The 17,545-nt window shown below is 50.2% G+C and overlaps 2 protein-coding genes across 3 annotated transcripts; one reads left to right on the plus strand and one right to left on the minus strand.

Annotated features, from left to right (window-relative positions):
* Nucleotides 1-108: 108 nt before the first annotated feature.
* LOC119145119 (F-box only protein 6-like) lies at nucleotides 109-4,942 on the minus strand. The gene is made up of 5 exons (XM_037381243.1): nucleotides 4,124-4,942; nucleotides 3,364-3,490; nucleotides 1,947-2,042; nucleotides 1,489-1,624; nucleotides 109-798 (listed from the first exon to the last, which is right to left on the minus strand). Exons 1-5 carry the CDS (start codon nucleotides 4,818-4,820, stop codon nucleotides 652-654), a joined length of 1,203 nt encoding a protein of 400 aa, XP_037237140.1. The 5' UTR covers nucleotides 4,821-4,942; the 3' UTR covers nucleotides 109-651.
* Nucleotides 4,621-10,244, plus strand: FBXO2 (F-box protein 2). 2 transcript variants are annotated; one of them, XM_037381248.1, is made up of 6 exons: nucleotides 4,621-4,726; nucleotides 6,066-6,337; nucleotides 7,419-7,545; nucleotides 7,642-7,737; nucleotides 8,114-8,249; nucleotides 8,652-10,244. In XM_037381248.1, exons 2-6 carry the CDS (start codon nucleotides 6,088-6,090, stop codon nucleotides 8,784-8,786), a joined length of 744 nt encoding a protein of 247 aa, XP_037237145.1. In that variant the 5' UTR covers nucleotides 4,621-4,726; nucleotides 6,066-6,087; the 3' UTR covers nucleotides 8,787-10,244. The 2 variants fall into 2 exon arrangements, 1 of the variants encoding a protein (XP_037237145.1); XR_005103307.1 differs by lacking the exon at nucleotides 4,621-4,726 and having other exon boundaries at nucleotides 5,124-6,337; nucleotides 8,114-8,548; nucleotides 8,652-8,769.
* Nucleotides 10,245-17,545: the final 7,301 nt, after the last annotated feature.

The following is a 17,545-nucleotide window of genomic DNA, read 5'->3' on the forward strand; positions in this document are numbered from 1 at the left end:
CTTACCTCCTCTTTAGCTGTTTATTCCAACAGCGATGGGCTGTAGTTGGACAGGGAAGGCACGTACCATTTTGATCATACACGCTTACAGAAACAGTAAGGAACTAAGTACCAGCAACACAGCTTTTATGAAAAAGGATTGACAGTTTCCTTATACTATGAAAGGTCTGACGTGAAAGATACATGTTTTTATACATAAACTGAAACAGGAAAATACCATACAAAACAAGTCTCTCTGTAGCAAAGCCCTTGACAGCATTAGTGATCCAAAGTGAAAAAATTTTAGCCTTATCTTTCTTAAGTTCCATAAACAGGAAAAGGTTTCTATTTAAGACTTACTGTTTGTCTGTAGTACAGGCAATATTAACTAGAAAAGACAGATGTCATATTTAATTGTCCTAGTCTTCCTCCTGTGGAAGGGCGCTAGTAATTGCAGTAACATCCATGGTACAGGAGGATGGAAGATGGAAGACAGAAATCTTCAAGGGGCTAGGCCTGCAGAAGTTCTGCTGCGAACAAGGAGAACTAGCTGCTTGTACGCGCGATCAACTGTGCAAGAAAAGCCAGGACCCACCCAGAGAGTACAGACAAATAAGTGCACCTGAGACCACCTGGTTACAGTCCTGAGGTAAAAAGGACTTAGATTTTGTCTTCATAACAATGTCAGGGGCCCAATGGTGATGCTGCTGTTTGTCACTCGGATCCCGTACCATCCTGCCCAGAACTGGGTGTCTTGGCCTCCGTGCTGAAACCAGATGTAACGTACTCCAGCTGGGTAATTCTGGAAGGTGTGAGAAATCTGGAGAGAAAGAAGAAAATTCCTGTTAATTTGCCTAAATAACCCAGCGCTGACCTAGAAGCTGGGACAACTGCAGTATGCGAGTCTTGGTCTTGGGAAAAGCTCATCCTAAGACAGCTTTCATTGGGAGTGCATCATACCCTTTTTGAGGGACAGGAAAAAAGCTGCTCTTCTGCCCTGAAATCCTCTCCACGTCAAACGCAACATGAAGCATGATTCTTAGGTATGTTTGTCATGTAAGCAGCAGTGTAATGGGGAAGCTACAGCCAATCAAACCAGTTAAACACGTTTAGCAGTTTAAGAAAAGTAATGTCTGCAGTACTTTATATCCATACAGTAGTTTTAAAATAAAGCTTTTTGATCCAACAGAAACAAGAACTGTGCTCTTGGAACTTAAGTTATTTGGACAAAAACTTAAGTGAAAAACAGAAACAAAGAGACCGAGTTAAAACAACACGGAAGCCCAGGGGATGATCTTTAGAAAATCCTGGGTGCCTACAAAGCAGACCTTGCTCTTTCAAAGCACTGCTTCAGCACTGTCAACAGCAAGGACTTAACTTCTGTATTGAGCAGAGGAAGCTGAAGAGCAGAGGAAGAAGGTCCACTTGGGACTTCTGGCCAAGTAAGACTTGCAAGATTCCGGTGTCACAATACTGATGTAAAGCTGCTGCCCACAGGGCTGCCGCTTACCTCTCTCCATGCTGCATCATTCCACTGCTCTATAACCACTGGCTCAGGGCGGAACTCCTCAAGGACAATGTAGTCTTCAGAGAGCAGCCTCACTGTAAGCTCATAGCGACACCCGCAGTCAAATCTGGCAGCATACCTAGAGGCAGGGGATAATCAAGAAGCAGGGCTGTATATACCGTGTTTGGTTTTCTTTAGTGTTCAAAACCAGTCTCCACGGAGATCCCCATCTGCAGAGGAAAAGGCCTGTCATCTGCACAGCTATGAAGAAGTTGTGGAACTCCAGCTATCCTGCTCTGCTACCTCCTTATAGCCCTTTGCATAACCCTGGATTTATCTTATGCTTTACTTGAGAGCTACAGCTCCCAAAGGGTATAGAACTGATTTTACAGCATGAAAACCTTCAGACGCCTAGCTTTAAGTCAGTGCCAGAAACTCTAGTTTTCAGTGCATGTACTTACCAGTCCTTGACTACAATTTCAGGCCGTTTCTCATCCATCAACTGATTCCAGTATCCTTCTTTCTGCAGGGTAATGAGTTGAGATTTGAAGCATGGCCTGCAACAGCAATAAAAATATTCACAACTTCAGAAAACACATCTCTTCCCTCTCAATGTCCATACTTTCCCTGACAGCTTTACTCTCACCAAAAGCCACCCAGACCGTGAAGGCCTGTGAGGCTGATATGGCTGAAGCGTGCCTTTTTCCAGAGCCAGAACAAGACAAGGAAGCAAAAGGAGTAGCTTCACCCCCAGACGAAAGGAATAGTTACCTACAAACTGGATTAAGAGGGGTCCTTGTGCTTGCATAGCATATATTGGCAACAGGAAACTACTGCTTAATGGATGTAAAAAGCAGCTAATCCTCCTCTGTTGACAGCTTTTATTGCAGCTGTTAGCATGACAACCCCACCTAAACTCTCAGAGGTTACAGAGCTTTGACTTTGTCAGGTAAGTGCAGCTGATTAGCTTGCCAAACCTTAACCTTTGCCCACCCCCTTTGGGTAGGCAAGAAGCAGGATCCCACGTGGATTATAACGACTATAAAAGTTACATGCAATTCCTGGCAGGGGCAGAGAATTCTAGAGCGGTTTGGGTGGGAAGGGACCGCACAGAGCACCCAGCTGCAGCCCCTGCCGTGGGCAGGGACCCCTCCCCCCAGCCCCGGCTGCTCCCAGCCCCGTCCAGCCTGGCCTTGGGCACTGCCAGGGCTGGGGCACCCACAGCTGCTCTGGGCAGCCTGTGCCGGCGCCACCCTCACCGGGAGCAGTTTCTTCCCAAGATCTAATCTCAATCTCCCCTCTTAGTTTAAAACCATCACCCCTTGTCCTATTGCTACAGGCCCTACTAAAAAGTCTGTCCCCATCTTTCTTATAAGCCCCCTTTTAAGTATTCAAACTTAGCACATGCTGTGGTTAAGTCTCTCAGCAGCCCACCCGTCTCTTTAGACTAACTAGGATAAAAGTTTGTTTAGCCTGGAGAAAAGGAGGCTCCGGGGAGACTGCTCTCTACAACTGCCTGACAGGAGGGTGTGGACAGGGGGGGTCGGACTTTTCTCCCAACTAACAAGGACAGGACAAGAGGAAATGGCCTCAAGTTGCACCAGGGGAGGGTTACATTGGATATTAGGAAAAATTTCTTCACCAAAAAAACATGTAGATGTGGCACTTTGGGACATGGTTTAGTGGTGGACGTGGCAGTGCTGGTTTAACGGATGAGCGGACGATGATTTTAAAGACCTTTTTCAACCTAAATGATTCTATAATTCCAAAAGGTTAATTAAGCTCCTTCCTTTTCTGACCTGGCGCAAGCCTTCTAATCATAGTGCCTTTGCAGACAGGAGGAAGCAGCTCTCCCAGCTCCTGGAATCCAGCTCTTACCCATATGAAGTGACAAAGTATTTGTGTACTTTGGAGCCTGGCATCTCTTTTCCATGAGGTCCAGGCAGATGCTCAATCTTCCATTTATCTCCTTCATTCTTGTCAAGTTTCCAGTGCTGAAAGTTCTCTAAAAGCACAGACAGTAAAGGTGAGCAGTAGGACCTCACTGCAGTTTCTAGTAGTATCTCTGCTTTTGTCAAAGAATTGGCTACAGAAGAATACTAGGAACCTACTCTGATGAGTTTTCAGACACATTCTGTTTTTCTTAAAGCTGAAAGTGACTCCTGTCTTCATGCTGCCATTACTCTTAACGTGGCTGTCAGCAGCTAGGACAATAGACGGCAGCTTGCTGACCACATCAAAAACTCATAATCAGTAATAAAGCAGAATTACTGTAGCCATGCTAGTCAAGTCTTTGACAACAAGAATTCCCCAGCTGCCCCGTGTTTAATCCCAAGACCTGATAGTTTTATCACCATATTGTACTTGCTGTGCAAATTAACCGTCACCGTCTGCTTGAGCTGGGGCCTTCGTGACTCCAGATTTTTCTGGTCCCAGCCATAGATACGTATTTACCAACACTTCACGCCCCCCACGGCAGTTCTGCCGCAGATGTTCACTCGTGGGTCAGCCCCAGCGGAGATCCCTCAGCAGCGGGACAGTCGTATGACACCAGCGGTACGTGAGTAATGCAGGAGACCAGCTCATTCTGTCTGTTGGGAAACTCTCTTCGCCCTCTACAATAAATAATTAAACAAACCTTCAGCACAGGGGTTTTTGATTAAGTTCCTCTTCAAGCTGCAGAGAATATAGAAGATCTTCCAGTCGGAGATGCTTCTGTCCAGATTCTGAAGGTAGAAGCCCTCGCGCTGGCACTTGCGCTTCCACAGGGTGGTCAGGTCCACCACGGCCCGCCACTGCGCGCAGACCAGCCTGCAGGTGCGGAGCAGGTCCCGGGCCGGCAGCAGCGACAGCAGCTCCACCAGCACGTCCTCGGGCAGGTCGCAGATGGTCGTCATGGCCCCGACAGCCGCCGCGCCGGGGACCCCGGGGCACCGACGGTTGCGGGAGACAAGCAGCGTTTGCGCGAGGGACCGCGGGACCGCGCACCGCCCCCCGCCGGGACGGGGCCGTGCCCCCCCCGCCCCCCGCCCCACCTGGGCTCGGCCCGCGGCGGACTCCGGACACGGATGTGAGCGGCGGCCCTTCCGCAGCGGGCGGGGCGGGGCCGCGCAGGAGGCGGGGCGGGGCCGCGCAGGAGGCGGGGCGGGGCCAGGGGCGGGGCCTTCCCCCCCCCGCCCCCGCCGGCCCTGCCCTTTATCAGCGGGGCCCGGCCCAGCCGTCACCGACATCAGCGCCCGAGGTAAGCGCGGCCCGGGGGCTCCCTGCGGCGGGGCGGGGGGCAGGGGGGAGCGTCGGTAGGGACGGGGGCTGCCCCGGTGGCGGGGCCGTGCCATGGAGGGCGGGAAGGCCCTAGCCGGGGTGGTCGCCCTGCCGTGCGCGGAGCGGGACCTGTGAAAGCCCCGCAGCAGGCGGAACCAGCAGCGTGGGTCGCGCCCGTGTTTTTTCTAAAATCGCATTTTATCCTTCGGGACTATGGCTGAGGGTTGGAAAGGAGGGGGGTGGGGGGGTGGGGTGGGGGTGCTGCCCCCATAAAGCCAGGGATGCTAAGTGACAGCTGCCTCCCGCTGCCTGCGCGGACCGGGAATGCCCAGGTGCCGTTAGGGCAGTGACTCCCTATTTCGTCCCTCCCCGCCAGATCTGGCGCTGCCTGTGTCACCCGGTGGCGTGTCAGGCTCCCTCCTGCTCTGTTCCTAGCGCTCTCCGGGGCTTAACGAGCCCTGGGGCGTTGGGCTGCATCTCCGCATTCGCTGCGGTCTCAGCAGCTTCCCCGCATCAGGCCTCAGCCGAGATAAGAGCCATGTCACAGTGCATCACCCCAGGCTGGTGGCGACACGAATCTGCACACTCATCTGCCCTTGCTCCTGCGGCACCTGGCGCTGGACTCGAGCAGCAGAGAGCTGTCGGAAGCGCAGAACTGGCCCATGAAGCTAAAGCTCACACCTCTGACTTAATTGCTCAGGTTATAAGACCATAGGAAAAGGAATACTGGAAACTATCATCTGAGCTATCTTCAGTTTTGCTCAGACCTGGACTTTATACAGGCTTATGGTAAGGGGATTAAGTGCCGGCCCCGTGAGGCCGTGCCTTTCAGACGGGGAACAAACTGCTGCAAATGTGGTTGGCAAGGTGCTCCCCACTGATAGTCAGGTACTGCTCTGCAGCGTTTGTATCAGTGACGCTCTTAAAGGCCGAACAGGCACCCAGATGCCTCCCTCTGCAGAGGAAGCAGATTTTTGCAACAGCAGAGATTTCTGGAAGGGCTGATTCCAGTCTGGGAAACTGACAAACCATCCGCAATTGCAGATGTCAGCTACCTGCATTTTGTGGATGGATTTAACTAAGGGCTTCACCTAAAACATAAAATATTAGTCTGCCTATGTGCTTCAGGGTATTAACTTAATAGAGGTCAGGAGATCTTGAGGTTAGGAAGCTATCCATGCCCCCCAAACCATGCTCTAGGGTAACATGCTTATTTTCCCTTTCTTAGACTGCATCAGTGTTCGACATCACTGAGGGTGGGGGACCCCATGTCTGAAGGACCACTGTCACCATTCCTTTCCCCCTTCTTTCTCACAAAGCTCTACCCAGCCTGGCCCAAGGATGGAGTCCCTCCCTGAAGCAGTCCTGATCAGAATTCTGGCTTCCATACCTGCGGTGGATTTGGTGCTGGTGTGCCGCCTGGTCTGCTGCCAGTGGAAGAACCTGGTCGATGGAGCTGCACTTTGGATTCTGAAGTGTCAGCAGGAAGGCCTCACTGGAGCAGAGTCACAGGAGGATGCAGAGAACTGGCAAAACTTCTACTTCCTGAGTAAGAAGAGGAAGAATCTCATCAAGAACCCTTGTGGTGAAGGTGAGAGACAAACATAAAAGCCCCAAGATTTCATAGAGATCAGTCACTGGAAATTGGGCATCTCCAGTCCTTGAAAAGAGATCTTAGTTGCTATCAGGTTGCAGCATTTTCTTCTTGCCCAAGAGTCAAATCACTTATTGCATGCAGTCAAATCATCTAATGGGCATGAAGGCCTTTGATAATCAGCCTTTGCAAAGGGCTTTACTTGACATCAACTTTATATAAGCCCCTGCAGGCATCCAAATCCCATTTGAGAACTAAAATGTCCTTTGCAGAACCCCTGTCCCACACAGTAATGATAGTGGCATCTGCATTTCTAGACTGCTTCTTGCCAAACCATGACAGGAAAGATCAAGCCTTTCCCCAACTCAGGAGCTGGTCTGCCTTTAGCTGACCGGACACTTGACGCTTCCTTCCTTGACACAGCTCAGGCAAATCTTGTTTTACCTTCCTTGCTACAGCCCGTGTCAGAGCTGTGCACATATCTATCCCATTTGCCATTTTTCTGATAACCTATGAACTTTGCTTGGCAGTAAGCGGCAGTGGCCAAGCCTCACAACCCAAGCGACAACAAATACATTTCACACATCATAGACCAAAGCAATATCAATGCTGCTTCTCCATTTTGTTTACAGATTATTTTTCTGTAAGCTTTTCCAACATCTGGGTTCCCTCTGGCTACAACTAGAAAAGCCCAGTGTTTAAGGCCACACTACTGCTAGAAACATCACTTAGCAATTTAGAAAATTTAGAAATAAAGCAATTGGCATCTCTCTGCAGGCTATTTCTACCTATGCTGACACACAGTTCAGAATACCTCAATAATTTCACTGGAGTACTTAAAGCCACGTGTACATAGCCGTTTTGGTGGGGCATGTTAGATTTGTTGGTATTAAGCTCAGCCAGACTAAAGGTTTTTGCCTCACCTCTACTTAAACATCTCCATAGCCTACATACAACACTGGTGCTGCATCTAACCGCGTGCCTTTCCCAGGCCAGAGCAAGGGTCCAGTGGGAGATGGTCAGGTTCCCCTGGCCCACAGAAACAAAGACTCATCTGACTCTTTTCTGCCATCTGCAGAAGACCTGCAGCACTGGGGAGAGGTAGAGAATGGAGGCGATGGCTGGAAAATTGAAGAGCTCCCTGGGGACTTTGGAAAAGAATTCCCTAGTGAAGAAGTCCATAAATACTTTGTTACATCTTATGAGTAAGGCTGCTTTCTTCTCTTATCCAGGGAAGGGGACATTTTTGGTTCCCCCAGTCCCAGAGAGACTGTGATACCAATTAACATCTTGTGTTTCAGGTGGTGTCGAAAGGCGCAGGTCATCGACCTTAAGGCTGAGGGCTACTGGGAAGAGCTGATGGATACAACCCAGCCTAAAGTTGTGGTAAAAGACTGGTAAGTAGCAAGGATGCCTCAGAAGCCCGGCAGAGAGTCAAGAAGGAGAAGGGAGGGCATATACCTGCACTGGGCCTTAAAACCTCAGCTGCCAGAATCCCCCAGGTGTGGGACAGGGCACGGTCTCGGCTTACAGCACCCGCAGGCAGCTCCCACGACTTCAGACTGTTGGTGCGTGTGGCCTCTGAAGAGCAGGTTCCTGCTGTGGACGAGGGGAGGTGGTGGGCTGGGGTAAGAACCATTACAGATCTCCACATCAAACCAAGGCTGCAGGAACCTGATGAGACTGGTAGAGCCTGCGTTCAGCAAGATGCAGCTGCATGCTCTGTCTGCAGAGATCATGCAGGTGAGGCTAGCAGCTTGGGTCTCCTTGCAGGTACGCGGGACGCAGTGATGCTGGCTGCCTCTATGAGCTCTGTGTGAAGCTGCTCTCGGAGAATGAGGATGTTCTGGCAGAGTACAAAAGTGAGACCATTTCCATCCCACAGGACAACGATGCCAACTGGACTGAGGTGAGTTACACCTGTGAGCTCAGCAGGTGACACCCAGCCTGCATGAATCGGGAATATTTTCAAGCAGAGAGAAGCAGGAGAGTTCAGGAGGAGAAGGTTCTGTGGAGCCAGGTGATTGAACAGAGATTCTAATGGGAGGCTACCTTACGTAAAACTTGGAAACTTGATGAGCCACCACTGCAGGTGTAAAATGAAGGAGATGCCCAGCTGGGAGAGGTTCAGTGGCCTCTGAACAACAATGGGATCAAAGCTCCTCCCAGTAACTCCCACTGCAAATGTCCTCATTGTTACCCAGCCTGGTAGGTATGACTGGGGCAGGTGGGGTTGAAGGCTCTGTGTGCTGAAGGGTAGGTTCATGGTGTTTGACGCTTACCAACAACCATTTTGTCTCTCATCCCAAAGATCTCTCACACCTTTTCCAACTATGGGCCTGGGGTCCGCTTTGTCCGCTTTGAACACGGCGGCCAGGACACGCTGTTCTGGAAGGGATGGTATGGCGTACGTGTTACCAACAGCAGCGTGACTGTGGAGCCATAGCCGTGCTGAACTGAGGCCTGCATGCTGGAGCTGACTTCCCTCAGGGCATCTCACGGCCTTTGGATGGTTTCTGCATGGTGCTGCTTCCAGGCTGCAGAGCACACAACCTTTCTGCGTATGAATGTGCGTGCAAGGTGCCAGGGGCCACCACCCATCTTTCCTCAAGAGGACTATGCAAAGAATGTGAATAGATTGGTGAATGTACCACACGACTCAGCCTCACCATTTGCACTGATGTTCTCCGTTAGACATGAAATCACCTAAAAATCCTGCAGACTTGACTCCTCTCCTAAGCCGCTAACCCCTAGTACCCAGCCTGAGCTAGACACCCATCCTGCCTGCTTCCAAGAGTTGGGCATCCCTTAACCTTAAAGGGTAGTTTGGGCATATTTTCTGAAAGTCAGGGGGAGCTGGGGGAGCAAAGAAGCATAGACCTTGTGCCTGAGAACATACCAGGGAAACCCAGAGCCCTGTCACATCTGTCACCAACCGCTTCCTAGACCTGCAGCGAGAACCTTAGCTTCTCCCATTTATAAAGAGATGTCTATTGCTTGCCATACAGGAGCTGTAGCTTGGCTGCCAAGTGCTCTTAGTTTCATTTTTAGTGATAATGCAAAGCACTAGGGATTGGATCCCTTTCTCTTACACTGTTCCCAGCATCCATTTATCAAGGAAAGTGGTGAGAACTGAAACCTCTCTGATGTCCAACCATGGGGCTTCACTTGGTTCTCTCAGACAGATGGCAACTGAGAGTAATTGCTGGGAGAGAGATGACAAAGACTTAGGGAAAAGGGTTAGAAGCAAACTGGGGAGGGGGTCCAGGAACAGGCAAAACTGACCTTACCTACCCCTTCCTGCCCTCTGCATGCTTCATCTAACAAGCACCCTGGTCACCCAGTATGACTCTTTGCAGGCAGGAGATATTCTTCACAGAGAAAGCTGTTGCTAGCCCCACTTGATCTCAGTTCTTCCTGCCTGCTAACAGGGCCTGCACTCCATATGCTTGCTGACAAGACAGCACTTCATACAGGCTCCCACTAGTGCCTCTTGATATCACTCAGGGCTGTGAGCCACCGTCCTTAACAAAGACACCTAAGCTTCCCCTGAGCCAAGCCTGTCCCTGCTAGTTTGTCTTCTCAGAAGAGCATCCTCTTAACAAAGCAAAGCTGGAGTTGCCTGGAGTGATAGGCACTTCCATTTTTGTGTCTAGCTTCCCTTCCTAGGCTGCCAGCACATACATACCTGAATGCCACTTTGCGTCAAAGTGCACCGTTACAAGTGCAGTGTACTACTATCACCTGTAGCCAAAGGAGAGAGCTGAGCTAGTCACTTGTGCACACTCTGCTACATTGGGCTTTCTGTGCCGTGGCACCTGGATGCCTAGGGCACACTGGCTTTCCAAACTACAGCTGTACCAAGCCAGAATGCAGGCAAACGTAATAAAGTGACATAATTGTGTGTGGATCTTCCCTTGTGTGCTGGGTATGCGTGTCCTGTGCTTCAGCCTGCTTCTTCTGTTCAGTTATGTGGAATGATGTCAGCCAGTCCTATCCAAAAACTAATTATTGTGCAATACCATGAGTCTCCCAGAAAGAGGTACGTGTTCTGTTCCCCAGCCCAGCAGCCTGAACCTGTCAGAAGCACCTAAAGGGCAATGGGATTGCAGAGCAGCAGCACAGCTGCACTTACACATAGTGAGAATTCACACAAGGCACAGAGGAGGTCCAGGAAGGCTCCTACACAGCCCAGCCCTGACAGATGCCCTCCAGGTCATCTGTAACTGTAGCTCTACTGTGAGTTCAGCCTTGGTTCTGACCCAAAAGAGACCAGAACAACTTCCCCTCCGTTAACGCTGCATACACTGTCACACAATGCTGCTTTATTCACCACTGCCTTTAGTGCAGCTGACAAAATCGCTAGTTAGTATTCACCTCGCTGCAAATTCTCTGCCCCATGGAAGGACCAAGGCCTCCATCTGTCCCTAAGGAATCAGTGCAGCAAGGGGAGCAATATTCCACATCTTGACACGATAGTTAAACCGAACCTTTCCTAAGCCACCATCACACATCCAGGATAAACTGCAGGATTAAGCCTTCAGGCATTGTGTCCCTTGCAAATACAAGGCAGGGCCATGGTCCCCACTTCAGGATTATCCAGGCTGAACTACCAGGCACACACAGGCTCCCCGGCAGCAGTACAGTGAATGCAGCTGCACAGGGGCGCTCCCCCCACCCTTGCGCCAGCAGGCCTGATGTCACCTTGGCTCCTGACCGTCCCACTTGCCTCCAAGAAGTGCTTTCCAAGACACTTGGTGCCTTGCAGCTTCACTGTGGCAAACAGCTACCTCTGCTCCACAGAGCTTCTTGCAAGAGCTGCTGCTGACCTCAGGGGAGCGATTACCCCTTGCGCTCAGCCGCATCAGCGCTGGAGTCTCAGAGCGAGTGCCTGGGTACTTGGCAGGGGAGCTGGGGGGGGGAGATCTTGCTCACATTATAAAAATAGTGTTCCAAATGCCTTTTGAATTTTGATCAAATACCAGAAGTCTGAACACACTGAAATCTGCACTACACATACATCCAATTCTAAGACAATTCAACTCATCTGTCAGAGACAAACAGAGCACAGGAGGTTAACAGGCTCTCACATGTTACAGACTTCATGGAAACAGATGATGCAATTTCATAGGATTACAGAAAGTCAGTGCCACTGTGACAAACGGGTTTAGATGTATTACAGCCCATCAGCGGCTGGGAGCTTTACCACATGCAGCTTCAACGGGACCTCCTTCTGCTTTCTGTTGTGCCAATACCAGCAAGCAGCTCTATGACATCACACAGTAGTTTTTGGGAACATTGATGACCCATGCAGACGTGTACTGTACAGACAGAATGAGTTCTGTCCCCAGGTAAGTTATAACTGATATTCTCATCACCCACACTCAGCATTTAGAAATCTGAACATTAAACCACAAAAATTTAGTGTTGCTGGAGCATTCATGCTGGAGAAAAAAAAAAAAAAACAAAACCAAAGCCACACAAAAGGGTCTCCTCCCAGTCCTGAACGTGGCAAGAATAGCTGTAGAAAGGGCTCCTAATTTCCTTCACACACCCCAAACCCGCCGTGCACCACAGCCATCTCGCGGACAGACCACTGCTGAACTTAGTAGTGAGCTACACTGAATGAAGAATGGAAATGTCCTCTGAAACACCCCACGCTGGAACAAAACAGCTGGATGAGAAGAATTAGAGAGAGAGTTTAAGATGTGAACTACTCACTCTGGACCAAGAAACCAACATAAACACATCTCTCAGCCTGGCTGCTTTAATACTTGGAGGCACTCAGAGAAGCCCTAGAGAGAGCAGTTCGCTCAGCCCTTTCCTGCTCTTAGCGGCTGGCATCTGATGTCCTGGGTAGCCAACTGCATTCTGGTGGCTGCGGTTGCACAAGATCTCACTGCAGTTTTCTTTTCCACAAAGCCCACCACAGCTAGTCCTGGCTATAAATGCCATTATACTTAAAAGGTTGGTTGGGTTGTTTTGTATTTGGTTGGGGTTTTTTTGTTTGTTTGTTTGTTTTTTTTCATAATAGCTTCTACAGCAAGTCTCTTGCAGAGGAACAGAACAGAGCAAAATGGGGCCCCAGCAAGGAAGAACTAGCATACATCTCATGTCACATCTAATTGAATTTTTCTATATGAAGCATCAATTATTACCCACCTAGGAGGTTTGTGGACAGATGGTGGAGTTTGCTCCCCCATCACGAACTTAAGACTGGGGATGGGAGGAATGGGGGATTGAAGGGGGGGAAATAATCTATCTGACAATTCCCTGTTGCTTCTAGCCCAGCTGTTCTAGCCAGTTGTAAAAGGGAGGATAGTTCAGGTGACTGATTCCCCCTAAACTAAACAGCTTGTAGAGGCTGGAAATGGCACTGCCTGAGAGCCAGGGTAGCTGGGCATCAGCCACACCTGCAGCAGAGGGTACCTACAGCTGAGATGAGCATGGTTACAAATGGCATGGAAAGCCAGTGACTTATCCTTGCATTTGGGCACACAAGCCTGTCGGGAGTAGAAAACTTCCAAAGAACTGGAAGAAACATCCCTGAGGCACACACCTCTCTTTGCAGTTCAGACAGAGCCATTCCCATGCCTCCTTCATTGCTGCCCCTCCATACAGATATCTCAGGGAAAATCAAAGTCCGCAGGCGGGCAGCGCTGGCAGGGAGCTAACCTGATTGCCTGCTTCTTCATCTAGTTGGCTCCTCCTGATGTCCTTGGGGCAGTGCCTGCCCTGTCCTCACCTCCCTACACAAAAAAAGGGGGGGAAAGGGCCTAAAGATGCTTTCCTACCGGGAAGCCACTTAGGAGGCAGGGAGCACAGAGAGGACCGCTGCAGGAGCTCCACCGGGAAGTGTCACGGCAGCCGGTACACGCAGCTCCTGGCCGAGGGCTGCCCGACGTGCCCCCTGCTGCAGTACAAGCCTGCTCCGGGAGCCCGCAGCCACGCACAGGAGTTGCAGGCGTGACCCCCAGCGCTGCACCAGCGGGCCTGTCCCTGACCACGGCAAGTCCAGCAGCCCCCCAGCAAGGCAAGAGTCCCAGCTATGTTACACATGCCCCTGGCTAACGTCCCCTGCATGCACTTAGAGCAACTCATCCGGAGCTGCCATCTGTGCAGACCCATTAACCACAGCGCACTCAGTGCTCCCAGGAAGGCAGAGGAGCAAGAGTGCTCACTGGACTGACGGCTCGTGGGGGGAACACATCTAACTGCAGCAGGAACGGGAGCTCAGCACTAACCAGGGAGGGGAGCAAGCCTCGGCAGCGAGATGCCTCCTGCTGAGCGTGTTGCAGATGTAGGAACCGCGTTGAGAAGGACCAGGGGAAAGGGAACGTGCTGGGAACTGCTCTGATGCTCTGAGCCAGCTGCCTGGCAGGGGGACGGGGTAGCAGGGGAGCCTGGTTAGCAGGATGGGTTGTACGAGCGCTCACAGATAAAGTGCATTGAAATGCACAGGGGCAGACAAACCCACAGGCACGTGCAGGTGTCCACAGCTATGCGGAGCATTTCAGAAACCACCGATGTGGCCTTCCCGCGCCACCAGGACCAGGACATCCTTGGACACTCACTGCCACAGGGACCTGGCATGGCCTCTTGCCTGGCATCAAACAAGACCCACCTCTGGCTGGATCTGCCACGGACCCCAGGACGTTTCCTTTTGGCTTCCCACAGCGCTTGTCCACACGTGTGCTCAGGGTCGCTGCTGCATAAGGAGCTAGGAGGTGTGGGCTAAGAGCATCATGGCCCGCTGCCCTGCGGGAAGAGGCTCGTTTTCCTCAGCACAAAGCTGCTGCTCTGAGGAAGGGCAGGAGATGGAGGTAGAGAAAGGATGATAGCAGAGCTCTGCTACTTGCAATCTTTCCAAAAGGTCCCGAAGTCAAGCAGTGCCATTTCCAGCTCACCACACACCATGCAGCTCCTCTCGTTAACATTGACACATGAAGCATTGCAAAACGAAGCAGATAAAATCCTGATCTAGATATGAGTAATGACTTTGCATTTTTTTGTAAATTAAACTTAATCTTCTGTTGACTGTGCTATACAAGGAGAAATAATGAAACAGATTAAGATGAGATCTTGTTCACTCTTGCTGAACAAAAGCCAATTAATTGCCAGCAGGATTATTGTGAAGTCTTTCTCGTCTTAGAAATACAATCAGATAGAGTCTAGGTGCTGGTGGGAGAAGAGCCCTGCTTATTGGAGCAGTAACTCAGCCTGGACAGATGAACACAGTGCAAAGACTCAGTTAACCACATGGAGGCTCCTACCTTGCTTTTTCCCTACTCTCTCTTGCCAATTTGCACACAGGAGAGAGATGCTTTGGAACCAGTACACACATGCACACCCCCAAACCACAAAACCCAGGCTTGCCTACTCTAAGTCCCCTTCTCCTGTCTTATGGCAGACCCCTCCCCACCTGTACATTGCTCCTGACGCAGAGTCATCTAACCTTTTTTCAAAGTTTTCTGGTTATGAAGGCTTTACCCCTTGCCAATCCTTTCTTACAGTCCTTCTCCATGCTGAGATGTTTTCTCTCTGTTATCCAAGCTAAATCTCCGCTGCAGTCTCTCTGCTGCTTGCCTGGTCCACAGCAGAGCCACCTTCTACCTGTCTGCCATAATGACAAGCAAAGGAGATCATTCCCACCTCTTCTCATCTGTCCTGTTCCTGACACAAAACAGACCTCTGGGGAAGAGCAGGGATTGTAGAAAGAGGATCCAATATCATTGCTCTTCCAGGAAAATGAGGGAAGGCTCGGCACAAGGGCTGACTATGGGATTTGATGAAAGACTTCAGCACTGTAAGGCACATCACTTGGGAGAAATTCCCGCACTGCTGGGTACACTCACCACCGTATGGCAGCCCCAAGCCACCACTAGCCTGTGGGACACAAGGAAAGATGCAACAGCTGTGGTGGCACTGAACGGGGGGGGTGATGCACCACACAAACAGTTGGCATGAAGCAGCAAATCCTAATTCTAGCTGGGAGGCTTCAGGGTAGGAACAGAAACCAACAGCAGCATGCCTGGAGAAAGGGGAACAGCTGTGTTGGACTCACTGCTCCACCAGTAGCATGAAGCTAAAAGCTGCCTACCCTGACAGTTCACGACAGCCCCCTCTTTTCTGACAGTACCGAGAGCTCCACACATCCCACCAGGGAAGGAATCTGTAACAGCCAGAAATAAAAGACATTGAGTGAATTTGTGGACAATTTCTTGGAGAAAATACTTCTTACTTTCACACCAGGTTAAAAAAAATAAAAAGTAAAATTAAACCCTGTCAAAGCCTGCAGCACCGTCATTGACAGACAAAAATGACTTAACAGAAAAAAAATGGGCAAGGAAAGTGATTTTCTTTGCCTGCATTGCCAGGGGAATTAAATCTTGTTTTTTTCCCCCGTCACCACCAAGTGGAATAATCCAATATATTAAAACTAATGTGCTTCTTGTATTTATTGCTGTGTATTTGACCTAACAGAGTTTTATTCCTACATTAAGAATAAAACCATTCCGGAAGGCAAGCTGCAAAGCTGTAGATCAATTACTACCTTCTCCAACAGCTGAAAAGTGAGTTATTTCTTGTAAAAGGAAAAAAGTAGAAAATAATAACAAAAATAAAAAACCTCCTTTCCCCTTGTGCAATGAGTTCTGCACTGCAGATCTGGTGGAGTTAGGCAATATTGAGTTTGGTTTCTAAGCAACATTTTAAGAACTCAGGCAGCAGCCCCAGTAGCCCTTTTCAGATGCTTGCGTCCCCCACCCTGCACAGCGCAAACTGGCCGTCACCCACCGTCAGAGGGACCCAGGGCTGAGGAGACCAGAGCGCACAGCTCCAGCCGCTTCGCACCGCGCCCTCGGGGACCGTGCCAGGTTCAAGTGCACCCAGCAGCAGACACACAGCACTCAAGTGTGAGAGGGCTCAGCAGGAGTGGACGCAGGCAGGGGGATAACTCTCTGATCCAAACCCTCCTCCTCATATCCAGGCTTGGGGAAGCCCCCAGTTATGCCAGGCACAGGACCACCCTGTCTGGGAGGGGTCCGGGCCAGCACACACAAGCTGACCCTTCTTCCTTACTCATAAGGCTCTGGCACTTTGCTTGGGGCGACTAACTGCCACCTGGTTCTGGGGAGCCCCACGGGCAACACCAGCTCCTAGGTGACCCCACTGGGGGCTGTTCCCTGCAATGCTTGAGCTGAGACCCCTCAAATCCGCCTTTCACAGAGAGCAAGGAACACTGATACTTGCTGATGCCAATGTTTCTCATGACTTGGGTGACATCACCTGGAGCAGCGGGTGCTGGAAATGCATCACGGTACATTTGAAGAAGCAGAGGACTTCTTTCTTCTCCAGAAATTTTAATGGTAGCAGTGATTATGAGGAGAACCAGACAAAACAAAGGAAATACTGATGTGTTGCCATTGGCTGCTTCAGCTCAAACAAACGAGAAGCTGCTGTACTTAGGGTTTAACACACTCCTGACAGAAAATGAGATGCTGCTTATAGACAGTTATGAAGGTCAGCGCTTCTGTTCTTAGCAGAGAGTCTGGGATACAGTATGAATGGAAAAGAGGGGGGGAAAGAGGCTTTGATACAGGCAGGCAAGGCTAAAAGGCAAAACCACTTTAACACTCCACGCCCCGCAAAAGAAAACCCCAAAACCCAAAAGCATGGGATGCATTAATTCCTGATCTGTATCTAGACAGTGCTTGCTCCAGGAACCAGGGTCATGACAGACATATGTGCTTCTGAACCATCAGCAGATTTTCTTACTTTCCCCGAGCTATTATCCCTCTTTTAGCACCGGGATGGCAGAGACATCAGCCTGCCTTAGCCAGGAGTCACACAGGAGGCCTGCAAGTACAGCCAATTCCAAGACCACAGCCCTGTTCTCTGAACCGCGTTGCCTCCCCAGCCAAACCTCACTCACTGCTTCATACGGTCTCCAACACAGCATGTGGCCATGCAGAGTAGAAGTTTGGACACAACCAGCATACGTTCAGAAAAAGCATTTCAGTTGTTACGACTTCAGTAAGACAAAGCCATTCCTCTAAGTGAACAGGGCTTAGTTTTTTATTCTCCCTTACGCTATCATGATATCCACAGTGTTTAAGGCAATTTGAACAGGAGTAACTATGAATTCCTATACATGCATAAGTTCCACTTACATTTAACTGCAACCTTCAGCTCAAGTGCAACCAG

This window comes from Falco rusticolus, chromosome 3, assembly GCF_015220075.1.
Source record: "Falco rusticolus isolate bFalRus1 chromosome 3, bFalRus1.pri, whole genome shotgun sequence".
NCBI lineage: Eukaryota > Metazoa > Chordata > Aves > Falconiformes > Falconidae > Falco > Falco rusticolus.